Source organism: Myiozetetes cayanensis, unplaced genomic scaffold, assembly GCF_022539395.1.
Source record: "Myiozetetes cayanensis isolate MyiCay16 unplaced genomic scaffold, myiCay2020 scf12, whole genome shotgun sequence".
Taxonomy (NCBI): domain Eukaryota; kingdom Metazoa; phylum Chordata; class Aves; order Passeriformes; family Tyrannidae; genus Myiozetetes; species Myiozetetes cayanensis.
This window is the reverse complement of record NW_026086826.1, coordinates 14486054-14498119: the sequence shown is the minus strand read 5'-3', so window position 1 is coordinate 14498119 and position 12066 is coordinate 14486054. Positions and strand designations below refer to the sequence as shown.

Below are 12066 nucleotides of genomic sequence, written 5' to 3'. Positions count from 1 at the left end.
GCACTCAGAACAAGGACATCTATTCATCAGAGACTGATGGTTACTTAGGGACAAACCATTGAAGACTTTGTGCCTTGCCTTGACTTGGTATTTGCATAATCAAGTCCTGAACCAAGATAAACAAATATATCCTCACAATGTCAAATTCGTTTCTCAATTTTCTTTTTCACACTGTCTCTTTCATTTTATACTAAACATACTTTGCTAAGCATGACCAGAAGGTCCAGTAATATATTCAGATGAGACTGAAGGTATCCTGGAGCAGTCAAACAGCACCTGAGCTGCTGATCCGATTAATTAAATTTGGAGTCAGCCTTCTCAGCTGGCATACAACAGTGTGGTTCTGTAAAACTCAATTGACTTGCAACAGCTGAGGAACTATGCCAAAATAGTGAATGTAATCTCTGCAAACTCATATTAGTTTTCTAATAATGACTAGCAGCAATAATTTATGTGTATTTAATAGTAATAGGATTCAAAGAAAATTTCAATCTGGGCAATAATCAAGCTCAGAAGAGTAAAGGGAAGCTAAGTGCTTGACACAGAACCTACAGGGATTTCTACACTACTAGTACTATATATGCTAATATGACTTACTCTTTGATTTCCATTTTCCAACATTAATCATTAACATATTTAATAAAGATGTTCATCAGTAAATATTTACATAAAGGGTGGCTTACAGTCCCTTCTTTGGGTGTAAGTGGATGAAACATAAATAAATAAGGTCAAGATGTATCAGTTGAGAAGTGAACAATATTTACAATCCCTGGATCTTCTTGGTTAAGTATCAGAAATCCATCTATCTAACCATCCAGAAATTGCTTCAGTTTTGAATCTCCTCTGTTCTCCAACAAACACATGTAAAACATGGATCTTGGCCTCAAAGCCATTTGCAGTCCATCAACATAGCCTTGCTGACATAGATCTGGTGCTAGAAATCACACGATAGCCCCTGCTTTGCACATCCTTCATAGTCCAGTGCCTGAGGCCCCTCTGGCATGGCCAGGGTGGGTGATGGGCAGGCATACTTAACTTGTGCAGTTATTGTTGTGACCCCTGACAGGTGCATTCCCTGGTAGCTACCATGTGCTCTACTTCAGGAATATGTCTAGAGATAGTAAGAAACACAGCTGATATTCTCCTAAGAACTGATAAATTTGCAACCTTAGTGACTTAAACCACTCCTATCTGTTTTGAGATCCTTTTTTTAAATGTACATTAATTAATCTTAGATTGAATCTGGCCTTCCTTTAACCATTTCCAGCTGTCCTTGCTGGTGGCAGCTGGAGAAAAGCCTGAGTTCAGAAGTTGTAGCATGAAGTGACACAGAGATCTTGCTTGCTGTGAAATCTCACAGCAGGAATACTTCTTATTATATCATGTGATTTACAACTTAATTCCTATTTGACTAGAACAGTTTTACAATATTTGTCAGCATGGTAACTAATAATCTACAGCTTTACCACAGCTTGTATCACATCATCTTCATTGTAAACACTGGGGCATTTTATGATTTAAAAAATGCATTTTAAAATGTATTTAAAATTTAAAATGAGATGTTTATGCATCACTGTTGCATTTTATCTTTATTTCTTTTAGGGTCCTCAGGGACTGCAGGGCCAGCCAGGACCACCTGTAAGTGCATTAAAAAAAATTACTTATTTTTTCATTGTGATTGCATTACATGAAGATGTGAAGCATCTAATATCTATCTTTTTACATTTTCCAGGGACCCCCTGGACCCCCAGGACTGAGGGTAAATTCTGTAACAGCCCTAATCTCTAATACAGTGCTTTTTTGAAAGTGAAAATAGCAGGATCCTCCTCAAATGCACTGCTTCTTTCATCATTTCATCTGAAATGCAAATACATTTTTCTACATCTTCCATCAGTACAGCAAAACATTTTTTGAACCTTCTTACTCTGTCAGTTCTGTTCAACCATGCTGGTGAGCCCTCAACAGGCAATTGCTATGGGCATGCTCATACTTTTGACATGGGTTAGCTTTGTCACTCTAAAAAGTTTTTCTCCTGTATTTGGATGCTCTGAAAGTCAGCAACAGAAAATTTTGTACTGTTTCTGGCTCAGATGTTCTCCATAGATAGATAGATAGATAGATGTAAATATATTCACACAGATTTAGTTTCTTAAGGGATTATACCAGCTAGGACAGACTCAGCATCTGTAGGGTCCTAAAGCTGTAGCAATATATGTAGTCTGAGATAAAATTGCAAGAAACAGATGCTTTTGTGGGTGATATAATTATTTTAAATTATACAAACCTTTTGTCTGGATCTGGTATATATGTCACACAAAGTGCAGAGAATGAAGATACACAAGAAACCGGTTTCTTCCTTCAGAGGAGGTTTATCAGTCTCGGTACTTGCTCATACATGAGGGAGAGTGATCCATCAGCTGATGATGTCTGATTCAGATGTTCTTCGTGGGCTTGTCTGTAAAGGAATAACACCTTTTCATACATAGCTGGATTGGTTTCTTTAATTATATTAATTAAATGGCTGGGAGGAATAAGTTGGGACATTAATCTGTAACAGGTTCCAGAAGTATGATCGTTAAATGGGGTATGGGTGTACTAATAGAAATCGAATGTGCTTTTTATGTATGCATACTTACATTTTTTGGAAATTAAAGGAAGGATCCTATTTTAAATGTGTTTACAATTATTTTCTAAAAGGACAAAATAATAAAGCTATCATGTGCTTAAAGAATTTACCACCTGCATTTTTGAATATTCTTTTTCACCTTTTTATATTTTCATCATTTTATATTGTTTTAGAAACAAGTGGACCTCAATGCTGCTGTTAGAGCTTTATTTGAGTCAAATGCTGCCCTTCAGATGGAGGTAATGTATTTCACTGTGTTTACATTGTCAAACAGGGTATGCAATTACAATCCTACTTGTTGAGGACAGAACAGGGTTTCTTTTCAAAGACTTAGTTTAAAATCAGTCATGGATAGCAAGTAATTATGGTAGAATGTAACTAAACATGCTAGGATTTATAGGATATATTTGAAATAAAATTAAGAAAACCAGCAATACTTCTACTTTTTTTGTCATGATTGTTAGTAATGGAAATTTACTATCACACATAGTGGACTGTATCTGTTCAGCCACAGATAATTATAGTGGCATTTAGGGTTTGAAAAAAAAAAAAAGACATATATGTGTGTGGCCCCATTGATTTCAAGAAAATGTATTCACATTTTTATATCAATATATCATAATGACAAATTTGCATGATCTAAACCCGTGACATCATTTCTCTGACAACTTCAATAAAATGTACTAATTTGTTTATCAGGATGTATTATTCTTATCCTGTTTTATATGGCTGATTGCATTCCTATAAGTACTTTGATTCTGTCTGACCATTCAATGGCCAATTGACTTTTACTGCGTGTACTGTTGTTGTGATACTTCTTTGTGGTAACTCATTTGCTAATGGCCCTTGGCAGAAATACCAGAATACTGAAGTAACTTTACTAGATCACAGTACAGAGATATTCAAAACGCTCCACTACCTTAGCAATTTACTGCACAGCATCAAGAACCCTCTTGGCACACGGGATAACCCAGCACGCATCTGCAGGGATTTGCTTAATTGTGAACGTAAAGTGTCGGATGGTAAGTACCCTCTTTCACTAAAGCTTGAACACAAGTAGCTTTGAAATGTGTTGCTTCCAAATGTTACTTTCTGCATGAAAATTCTGATGTGTAGATTTTTTTGTTATATTCTGTTGCAGTGTGCTTGTCACAACTATCTTTATTTCATCTTAAGGATGCAATTTCTGAGTTTTAAAGGTGGAAGTATATACCTATATAATATTATCTAGGTATTAGAGACAGAATTTTATCTGTCAGTAACAGAGGTATCCAGAAAATTTGAAACTGAATCCAATTTTGTGATTAAAAGTTTTCCAAGTATTTATAGCTAATCTTACAATGAATTGTTTTATGGATCAGATTCTATATTCCTTTCTCATTATATAGAATCTGATCCACAAAAAATTCATTGTAATTGTAATCATTATTGGATGGTTATGATAATTTTGGTCAGTACTTGTTAGTAGTATAATTATAATAGTGAAAAGACTTTCATGTCCCTTTTCTTTCATTTCTTTGTGAAGCTATGGTGATTATATATGTAATACTTGCCAAGAAACATGGAATATTTTAGCAAACTGTTTAGTAGCAACTATATTTTGGTTTTGTTTTCCATCTGAAATTATACACTAATAGGAAAATACTGGATCGACCCAAATATTGGATGTCCTTCTGATGCCATTGAAGTTTTCTGCAACTTCACTGCAGGTGGTCAGACATGTTTAACACCACTGTCTGTGACAAAGGTATGCATTGCTTCTAGAAAGACTGTGTCTGTGCTTGAAATCTAAACTAATGCATGCTTATTTACTTAACTCATGAAAAGGTGTTAAATTTTGGGGGGGGGGGTATTGTGCATCTTTGAGGAAGAACATATATATATATTCTGTTATAAAAGTTACAGATTTTCTGGAGTTGTATGTGTTAGTGTAACTTTCACTGTGATCATTTACTCAGTTTCCATGCTGATAGAATTAATTTGTTTTGCTTTATACTTTCCTATACAAGGCATCAAAATAAGCCTGAAATGCTTCTGAGCTACATTAGTATCTCATCAGTCAGGGCAGTAAAAGTGTGGAGATGCTGAGGTCTGTGCAATGGGAAGGATGAAAATTATGCCTGCTTTTCAACACCTAGGTACTTTAAAATGCCATTAGGGAGAGACTGGTTTCCTTTATATCATTAGTTCATGCTCCTCTTTACATGAAGTTCTTGAACTCTTGGGAAAAGAAATTTTTTGTTTGTGGAATTTTGCATGTTCACTGTAGTCACTGAAGAGCATCAGAAATGCCATGAAGTTCACATACGCATTCCTATATTTGCAAGTTCTCTGAATATGAAATAGTCTTTGAGAAATTTGTGTTGAGTAATGAGTGACTATATTTTCTGTCTAAAATCAAAATATGCTTGTGAATTTTTGCATTCGTAATGGGATATTGGTATTGCCAGAACCTGTGGTCTAAGAAGACTAAACAGCAGAGTGGTGTGGCTGCAGTTAAAACACTGCTGCTGATAATATCTTTGAATTACGAAAGCATTTGTTTCGGTTTCCTTATTTAAAAACATTTTTCCTGCCCAGCTGTGTTTCAGCAATGTTATAAGCATTTGCAACTGTTTATATTTAAGCTTTGAAAATGTCCTATGAAAGCTTCTGTTTATAGTAATCACTGTAATAGAACCTCACATCTTCCCTGAAGAATGCAAATTGTGCTCTTTAGTGTTGATCCCAATGTATATAAAAATGTGTACATTCTCCCATGCCTGAACACCACACTTGTATGTTCATGGCGCTTGGTGTTGCTGTGGCTATTCAGCATAGTCCAGCTGTAAGTCTAACCATGTCTTCCTCTTGGAACTTAGCTGGAGTTTGGCGTTGGAAAAGTGCAGATGAACTTCCTTCATTTACTGAGCTCAGAAGCAACCCACAGCATCACAGTTCATTGTCTGAACACACCACTGTGGGGATTAAACAAAGCAGGTGGCCAGAAGACATCAGTTACCTTCAAAGGATGGAATGGTCAAATATTCAAAGCAAATACGCTGCTTGAACCAAAGGTCCTTATGGATGAATGCATGGTAAATATTTCTTAGCACCAGCGTTGTTAAAACAGTTTTGGAGTTACTGTGTAGATATTATTAACTTTCTGCAGATAAATAACAATCAGTTAGATTCACACCCCTTAAAGCTTGCTTCTTTATGTAGTTCTGCATATGCCAGCCTTTTGATACTGAATTCAACATCTATTCAAAGGTAAAACAAATTGCAGTGACACAGAGTATCTACACTGGCATTGTGTCTGATATTTCGAGACTGTATAAAGACACTGGAGAGATATCAGCACAGAAATAAGGAGGTCCTCCAGGAAAATTTAGAAACAGTTACTGCCAAAATGAAAATTCGGACTTTAGTAAGAGTTCTGTTGAGATTACTTAACACAAAATTTCAGATTCAAACAGGCTGGATATTATTTTTTGAACAACTAAATACCTTTAAATTCACTGTCTATGAGTCAATTGTTTGATTATTTCAGAAAATAATAATGAGTGGAAATTGAGTCCCTGGCTAACTAAAGTGTTAAATCATGTACTTAGGAAAAATTGGAAGATCTTATTAATTTTCAGATTACTCACCAAGATTTGAGACATTTTGTAAAAGTCTTGGAGAACACTGTGAAATATAGCAACCAAGCATCTTACACTTTCAGTATTTTCTAGCTCTACTTTCATTTGCAATAACAAAAGACATGAGGCTGGTTCAATATCAATACCGGGGTGCCAAGCGAAATTTTTAATCTCAAAACAGAAAGTGGCTTTATTGAGGTATTTCAAAGCCATTATGCTTCCAACCTTTATTAGCAGATACTAATTAGATGCTCTAGCTTGTGTCATGCAGATAAAGTATGGGCATTAGAGCCCCTTCTCCCCACCTTCCAGTCTGTTTGGGACTGTTTTATTCCCTGAGAAAAATTAGGGCATACTGAGATGGCTATTGAGAAGTGCCATTTTTCTGTGAGATTCTACAAGGTGTGTCACTCTTTCTGTGGGAAACTGTACTGTACAGATCTGCTGCAGAATATGACACATTCCCCTCTCTGTAAGGATTCCATTTTTCGGTGGAACACACTGTACTTGATGGTTTTTAAGAACGGATTGATTGCAAACATCAAGGCACTCCCAGCCTCAGGCACTGTTATAACACTATTTTAAAATTATTATGAGGTATCAGTTTTTTCTGAGATTTTTTTTTAAAACAATTAGAGTAAACAATAAAAAGCTCATGGCAACAATGCATCTCTGATTCCCTTGTTTATTTTTCACGGGCCTACAGGGTCATTCAAGTGCCTATAAAGTTGATAACCTGACACCTGCTGTTCAGATTTGGGGGTGAATTTTGAATCTATATGGATCACTTTGCTTGCAAAGGTGTTCTGCTCTGAGCCATGTTGCACTGTGTCTGCATCCACTCCAAGTGGATTCTGGGCTCAGCTGTTTTCCAGCTTTGGCTTTGCCCAGAGTGCCCGTGGTATTGCAAGGGAGAAATGACATTTGTAAAATTAGATGATTTCTACAGGAATTGCTAGAAGAAAAAAGTGTTTCTGTGCACTACTTCTCTTCCTCTCTATAAGCACAATTTTCATTTGTGTTTTGAAGCACATCTTTTATATAAATCTAATATTCTTCTGTGTGTTGCAGATTGAAGATGGCAGCTGGCATAAGACACAGTTCTTTTTTCACACTCAGGACACTAGTCAGCTTCCAGTGGTTCAAGTTAACGCACTTCCTCACCTCAAACCAGGACAGCAGCACTTCGTAGAAAGTGGATCAGTGTGCTTCCTTTAAGGTTTCTGTCCTGGTTTTTTTTTCTTCATCAACACGGAGATTGAATGCAAAAGTAATGATCCATTACAGGCAAAATGACTAGGAAACTAAGAATCATTTTAAATACTCTTGGTTACAGAACCTCAGGAAGAAAAAGACTTCCTCCTAAGGAGAAATAGCATTGAAAAATAAAAGAAAGAGAGAAAAGACTGCAACAGTTTTCCTGAAGTATTTAAAAATAAATTTCTTGGTGCTTTCTTGCATAATTTCCTGGAATGGAGTATCTGAACATGGATTTTTTCAGGATGTCAAGTGTTCTTAGCAATTTCTTTAACACCACTGCAAAAAAATCATTCTGAGAAAAGCTGGAGGCATATGATTCTAAGGAGCAATATCTGCTAATGCTCCTAAATGTGCAATAGCTTATATATGAAAAGTGAATCATGCCGCAGTACAGTACAATATGTCTTCTTTTCTTAAACATTGTTTTACTCTAGTCCTTTGTGGACACATACATCTGAACAGATGGCACACTACCTCTTCCGTGTTTCCTGTCCGTGTTACCTTGGTGCTTTTCATAACACAAGGTGCTTGTGGCCTTAGCAGAGATTATTTGAGTTCCTTTTCTTTCAGACTCTATGTGCTGGTTACATCAGGAAATGTTTCTGTTGTAAAGGTACTTATTTTAAATGGTCGGTGACATACTTCACTACAATGAAAACATTATTTATGTGGATTTCTTGTTTAAAATATTTTTGTGTACTATTTTGGAGAATGGTATATAGGACAGCACATTGTATATGATGCATATATTCAGAACAGTTTACTTTACAGCCATTGTAAAAATTCTTGTAGAAAAGCTACCTAAAGTAGTTTTGAGGTTTAGATTCTGTATTTCAGTTAACATTGCAAATGCCAAAGCCATCTTCAGATGATACATTCTGTATATATTTTGTAACTTCTGAAAAAATCTACTACAGCATGTCTTCTGAATAGCTGCTGTTAAACTACAAACAGCATTTCATACTCTAAGAAATTCCAATTTTTTTGCAAAGTTATTAGATCATTTTGGTTTTTTTAATTAATTCTAAAATGTTCAACTAAATTTTTTTAGTAAAAAGAACAATTTTACCATTAGCAAAAGCACTCTTTATATTGATATGCCTCTACCTATTGTCAATTCAAAGTGTGCTCAGGAGTACATGGCAAGGTGATACCAGACTGTAAAGGGGAGCAGGGGAGTGTTCTGCTTGATCTTCAGGAAACCACACTTACCAAAGTATAATAAAATAAGCTTCCAAGCTATCTGTTTGTCTTTTACTATTCTGTTTCGTATTGTGTAGGTCATTTTTAGTAAGAATGAAAATCCTGTGGAAGGGCACTTCTGTTAGGTGGCAGTGCTTGTCTTCCCAAGGGGAAAGGCGTATTCTATACACCATGGAATATGGCCAGGGGACAATGTTTGCTTTTCAAGGTAACATACATGTATATCCCATTTAACATTTTGTTTCGAAGCATCAGTTTTGACCACTTTGAGAAAATCTGTTAAAACCAAAGACAAAACAAGATCACAGAGTGATGATAAAGGTTACAGAAACTGTCCAACTTCTTTCATTTTCAAGATCAAAACACTGACATTATCACTTGACATTTGCTCTTAGTTTGGTTTTGGAGCTGATGTTTTGACAAATGTTTGCTGTGTTTTTTTAAGATTATAATCTTTTAGAAAACGTTCTGCTTCATGTATATTTTTTTCGTCTCACTGTCCTCTTTTTGGAAGTTCTGCATCCCAGAAATTATCTATTTTAAAAACGAGGAGCTTAAAGCTTTGGGAGGCTGCTCGGGTGTGTGTTTCTGTAGCTGAGGCAAAAATGCTCCTCCCGCGCGGACGGACGGGACGCCGAGCTGGAGCAGCTGGACACGGGCAGGTTCCCGGGATTGGGAAGAGCCGCAACCGTGTTGCGAAACCGCCCGTTTCGGAAAGCCTCCGGTGTGTCTCGGGAAGCCTCCGGTGTGTCTCGGAAAGCCTCCGGTGTGTCTCGGAAGCCTCCGGTGTGTCTCGGAAAGCCTCCGGTGTGTTTTGGAAAGCCTCCGGTGTGTCTCGGAAAGCCTACGGCACCGGGACGTGCGTCCCGCCCGGTGAGGGAGCGGGTGTGGGGAGCGGCCGCCAGGCGGCGCCGCCGCGCAGGGGAGGGCGCTGTGGCCCCGCCCGGCCCGTGGGTCCGCGCGCGGGGCGGCGGCGCGGCCATGGCGGAGCGGGACGGCGGCGGCACCGGCAGCGCCCAGGGCAGCGCCCCGCGGGCCGCGGGCGGCGGGAAGATGTCCCTGCACAGGTAGGGCCGGCACCGCGCTCCCGCCGCCCCCGCGGCCGCCGGAGGGAAGAGGCAGCGCAGGGTCGGCACGGCGGGGATCCTGTGCCCCGCAGCCCCGCGCCCTCTCGTTTCCCTCAGCGGGCGGGGCCGTTCCCGTAGGAGCGAGGGCCCCACGGCACGCCCGGCACAGCTCTCTCTGAACCGCTGCGGTGCGGCCGGCACTGCAGAGATACTGCAGAAAAAAGAAGCACTTTTTTCGGGTTCTTTTAACACTTCGTGCTGCCGGTATACAGATCCACCGGCTCGTCAGGAGGTGATACTGCTGAGCTTGTCCTTCAGACCCCTCTGCCGGCGGGCAGCAAGCACGTGGTGCGGAGAGGCAGAGAAAAGGCTTGAGGCTGACACTCCGCCTCTAGCCTTCGGAAATGGTGGCTTTATACCAAGAAAACTTTACTGAACTGCGGGAAGGATTATTTCTCTCCCCTGCTTGTCAGAGTTAAAATAAATGAAAAGTTATGATTGTTTCAGTTACTATATCAAGAACTTTTTTCTACGAATAGGAGAAACATCCCTTGTAATAGCCTGGTTAAAAAGCATAAGATCATATTTGTAGAGGATTTCTTTTTTTTTACTGATATAATATTTGTTAGCTGTATTCATAAGGGTTACACATTATGTCTGAAAGGTTCCCTGACTTTGGAGTTTGCACTGCTGACAGCCAGAAGTTGTTTGGCTGACCATGTTGTTATAGTCTTTCTGTTTCAGTGAAAAAAAGAGTGTTTTATTCTGAATCCTCGGCATTTATTTTCTATTTGCCTAAAACTGGGAGTATTATAAGCCAGCGTGATACAGTGCACATTACAGGTGATGTGAATGGAGAAAAGCATTGCTACAACCAGGCCACAGAGTAAAATGCTAAAGGCTTGCTATGGTTCCAGCTCTGAGCATGGGTTGGGTTTTTCTTGCTTCCTGGTACATGCACTGTGTTTTAGTATGTATGTGTTTGGAGATATTCCCCGTAGCTTGTGTTGTTTTGTCTGCCACCTTTTTAATCCAGGGCATTTGTATTTTCTCTCTTCTTTCGCAGTGCAGATAGCTTTTCCCGAAAATGCCATGGATGGCCTAGTGCCTGGCTGTTGAGCAGGCACCTTCTTAGGCCAGTCAGGCACAAAGATGCTGCTTCATTAAGACGTGTTTTTTACTTCTTTCAGATGTGAAACCTGTAGCAAAGAAGAAGCTAAATACAGATGTCCACGATGCATGAAATATTCGTGCAGGTATCTGTTATCTGAATTAAACTATTTTGGTTATTTTCTCCATTATGTACTAAACATGTTTGTCTTTTCCTTTTGTCGTTTCAGTCTGTTGTGTGTAAAGAAACATAAGCTTGCACTGAGCTGTAACGGAGTGAGGGACAAAACAGCGTTTGTCTCTGTAAATGAATTTACTGACTTGAACCTTTTGAGTGGTAAGAACGTACCTTGGGCTTTTTAAAATTATTTGCTTTTACTAGGTTAGCACTGCATTTCTCTGTGTTCTTTTTTTATCTTCAGATTATCGTTTCCTGGAAGATGTATCAAGGACAGCTGATGCTGCTGCTCGACATTGTATTGTGCATAGTCCAGCAACAAAAAGACTTGTAAGTTTTTAACTAACCACTTGGTCTGTTAGGGTTGACTACCTCCGAATTTCCACTGAGACAGTTCCAGTCCAGATTTCAGAGCCGATACCTCTTCTATGAAGGTATGGCCCTGAATTTTAGAGCTAGAAATCAAAAGGAGTCTCTAGGTTTTATGCAAAAATTGTATTGATGGCTGTGTCCAGTTGCTTAGAAGAATAGATGGCTAACTGTGTACGTTCTTAAAATTGATGCATGATCACTGTCACTGTTGGATAATAGATGTGTGTTAAGAAAGCCTGAATGTTTCCTTCCACCTCACCAATACTATTGAATTTTTAAGTACAAAATTCCAAGGTAAGCAATGGATTTATTAGTTGCCTAAAAATTATTATGTGCTTCCCTATATGCTAAATGAAGCCACCTAATGTTCTTCAGAGAACAAGTCTACACAACTGTGACTTAAAAGCCAGCCTTCTAAAGGTGAATGGGCTTTTGTTGAAGCTCTTTCAAAAACCAACCAATCAAGTAAACATACCTCCCAAAGAAACAAACAAACCAACCAACCAACCAAATCTGATACAAATATATTTTGACTTGTTGATATGTCACAAAAAGGCATCAGGGCCATTTTTTTAACAGTCTTGTGAAGACATCTTTAAATATAGCACTGAACTTGGAGAGAACTCA

General features: G+C 38.6%; 2 protein-coding genes across 2 annotated transcripts in view; both read left to right on the top strand.

Moving 5' to 3' along the window:
* The window catches only part of COL24A1 (collagen type XXIV alpha 1 chain), a 127455-nt gene extending 118335 nt beyond the window's left edge, over nucleotides 1–9120 (top strand). The window contains exons 54-60 of the mRNA XM_050307085.1: nucleotides 1603–1638; nucleotides 1733–1759; nucleotides 2800–2865; nucleotides 3480–3648; nucleotides 4264–4373; nucleotides 5488–5703; nucleotides 7321–9120. Of these exons, the coding sequence (XP_050163042.1) occupies nucleotides 1603–1638; nucleotides 1733–1759; nucleotides 2800–2865; nucleotides 3480–3648; nucleotides 4264–4373; nucleotides 5488–5703; nucleotides 7321–7467 (771 nt within the window). The 3' untranslated portion in view covers nucleotides 7468–9120. The remainder of the gene's footprint in view (nucleotides 1–1602; nucleotides 1639–1732; nucleotides 1760–2799; nucleotides 2866–3479; nucleotides 3649–4263; nucleotides 4374–5487; nucleotides 5704–7320) is intronic.
* ZNHIT6 (zinc finger HIT-type containing 6) overlaps nucleotides 8891–12066 on the top strand; it is a 38037-nt gene continuing 34861 nt past the window's right edge. The window contains exons 1-5 of the mRNA XM_050307084.1: nucleotides 8891–8920; nucleotides 9307–9779; nucleotides 10970–11035; nucleotides 11120–11226; nucleotides 11312–11397. Of these exons, the coding sequence (XP_050163041.1) occupies nucleotides 8891–8920; nucleotides 9307–9779; nucleotides 10970–11035; nucleotides 11120–11226; nucleotides 11312–11397 (762 nt within the window). The remainder of the gene's footprint in view (nucleotides 8921–9306; nucleotides 9780–10969; nucleotides 11036–11119; nucleotides 11227–11311; nucleotides 11398–12066) is intronic.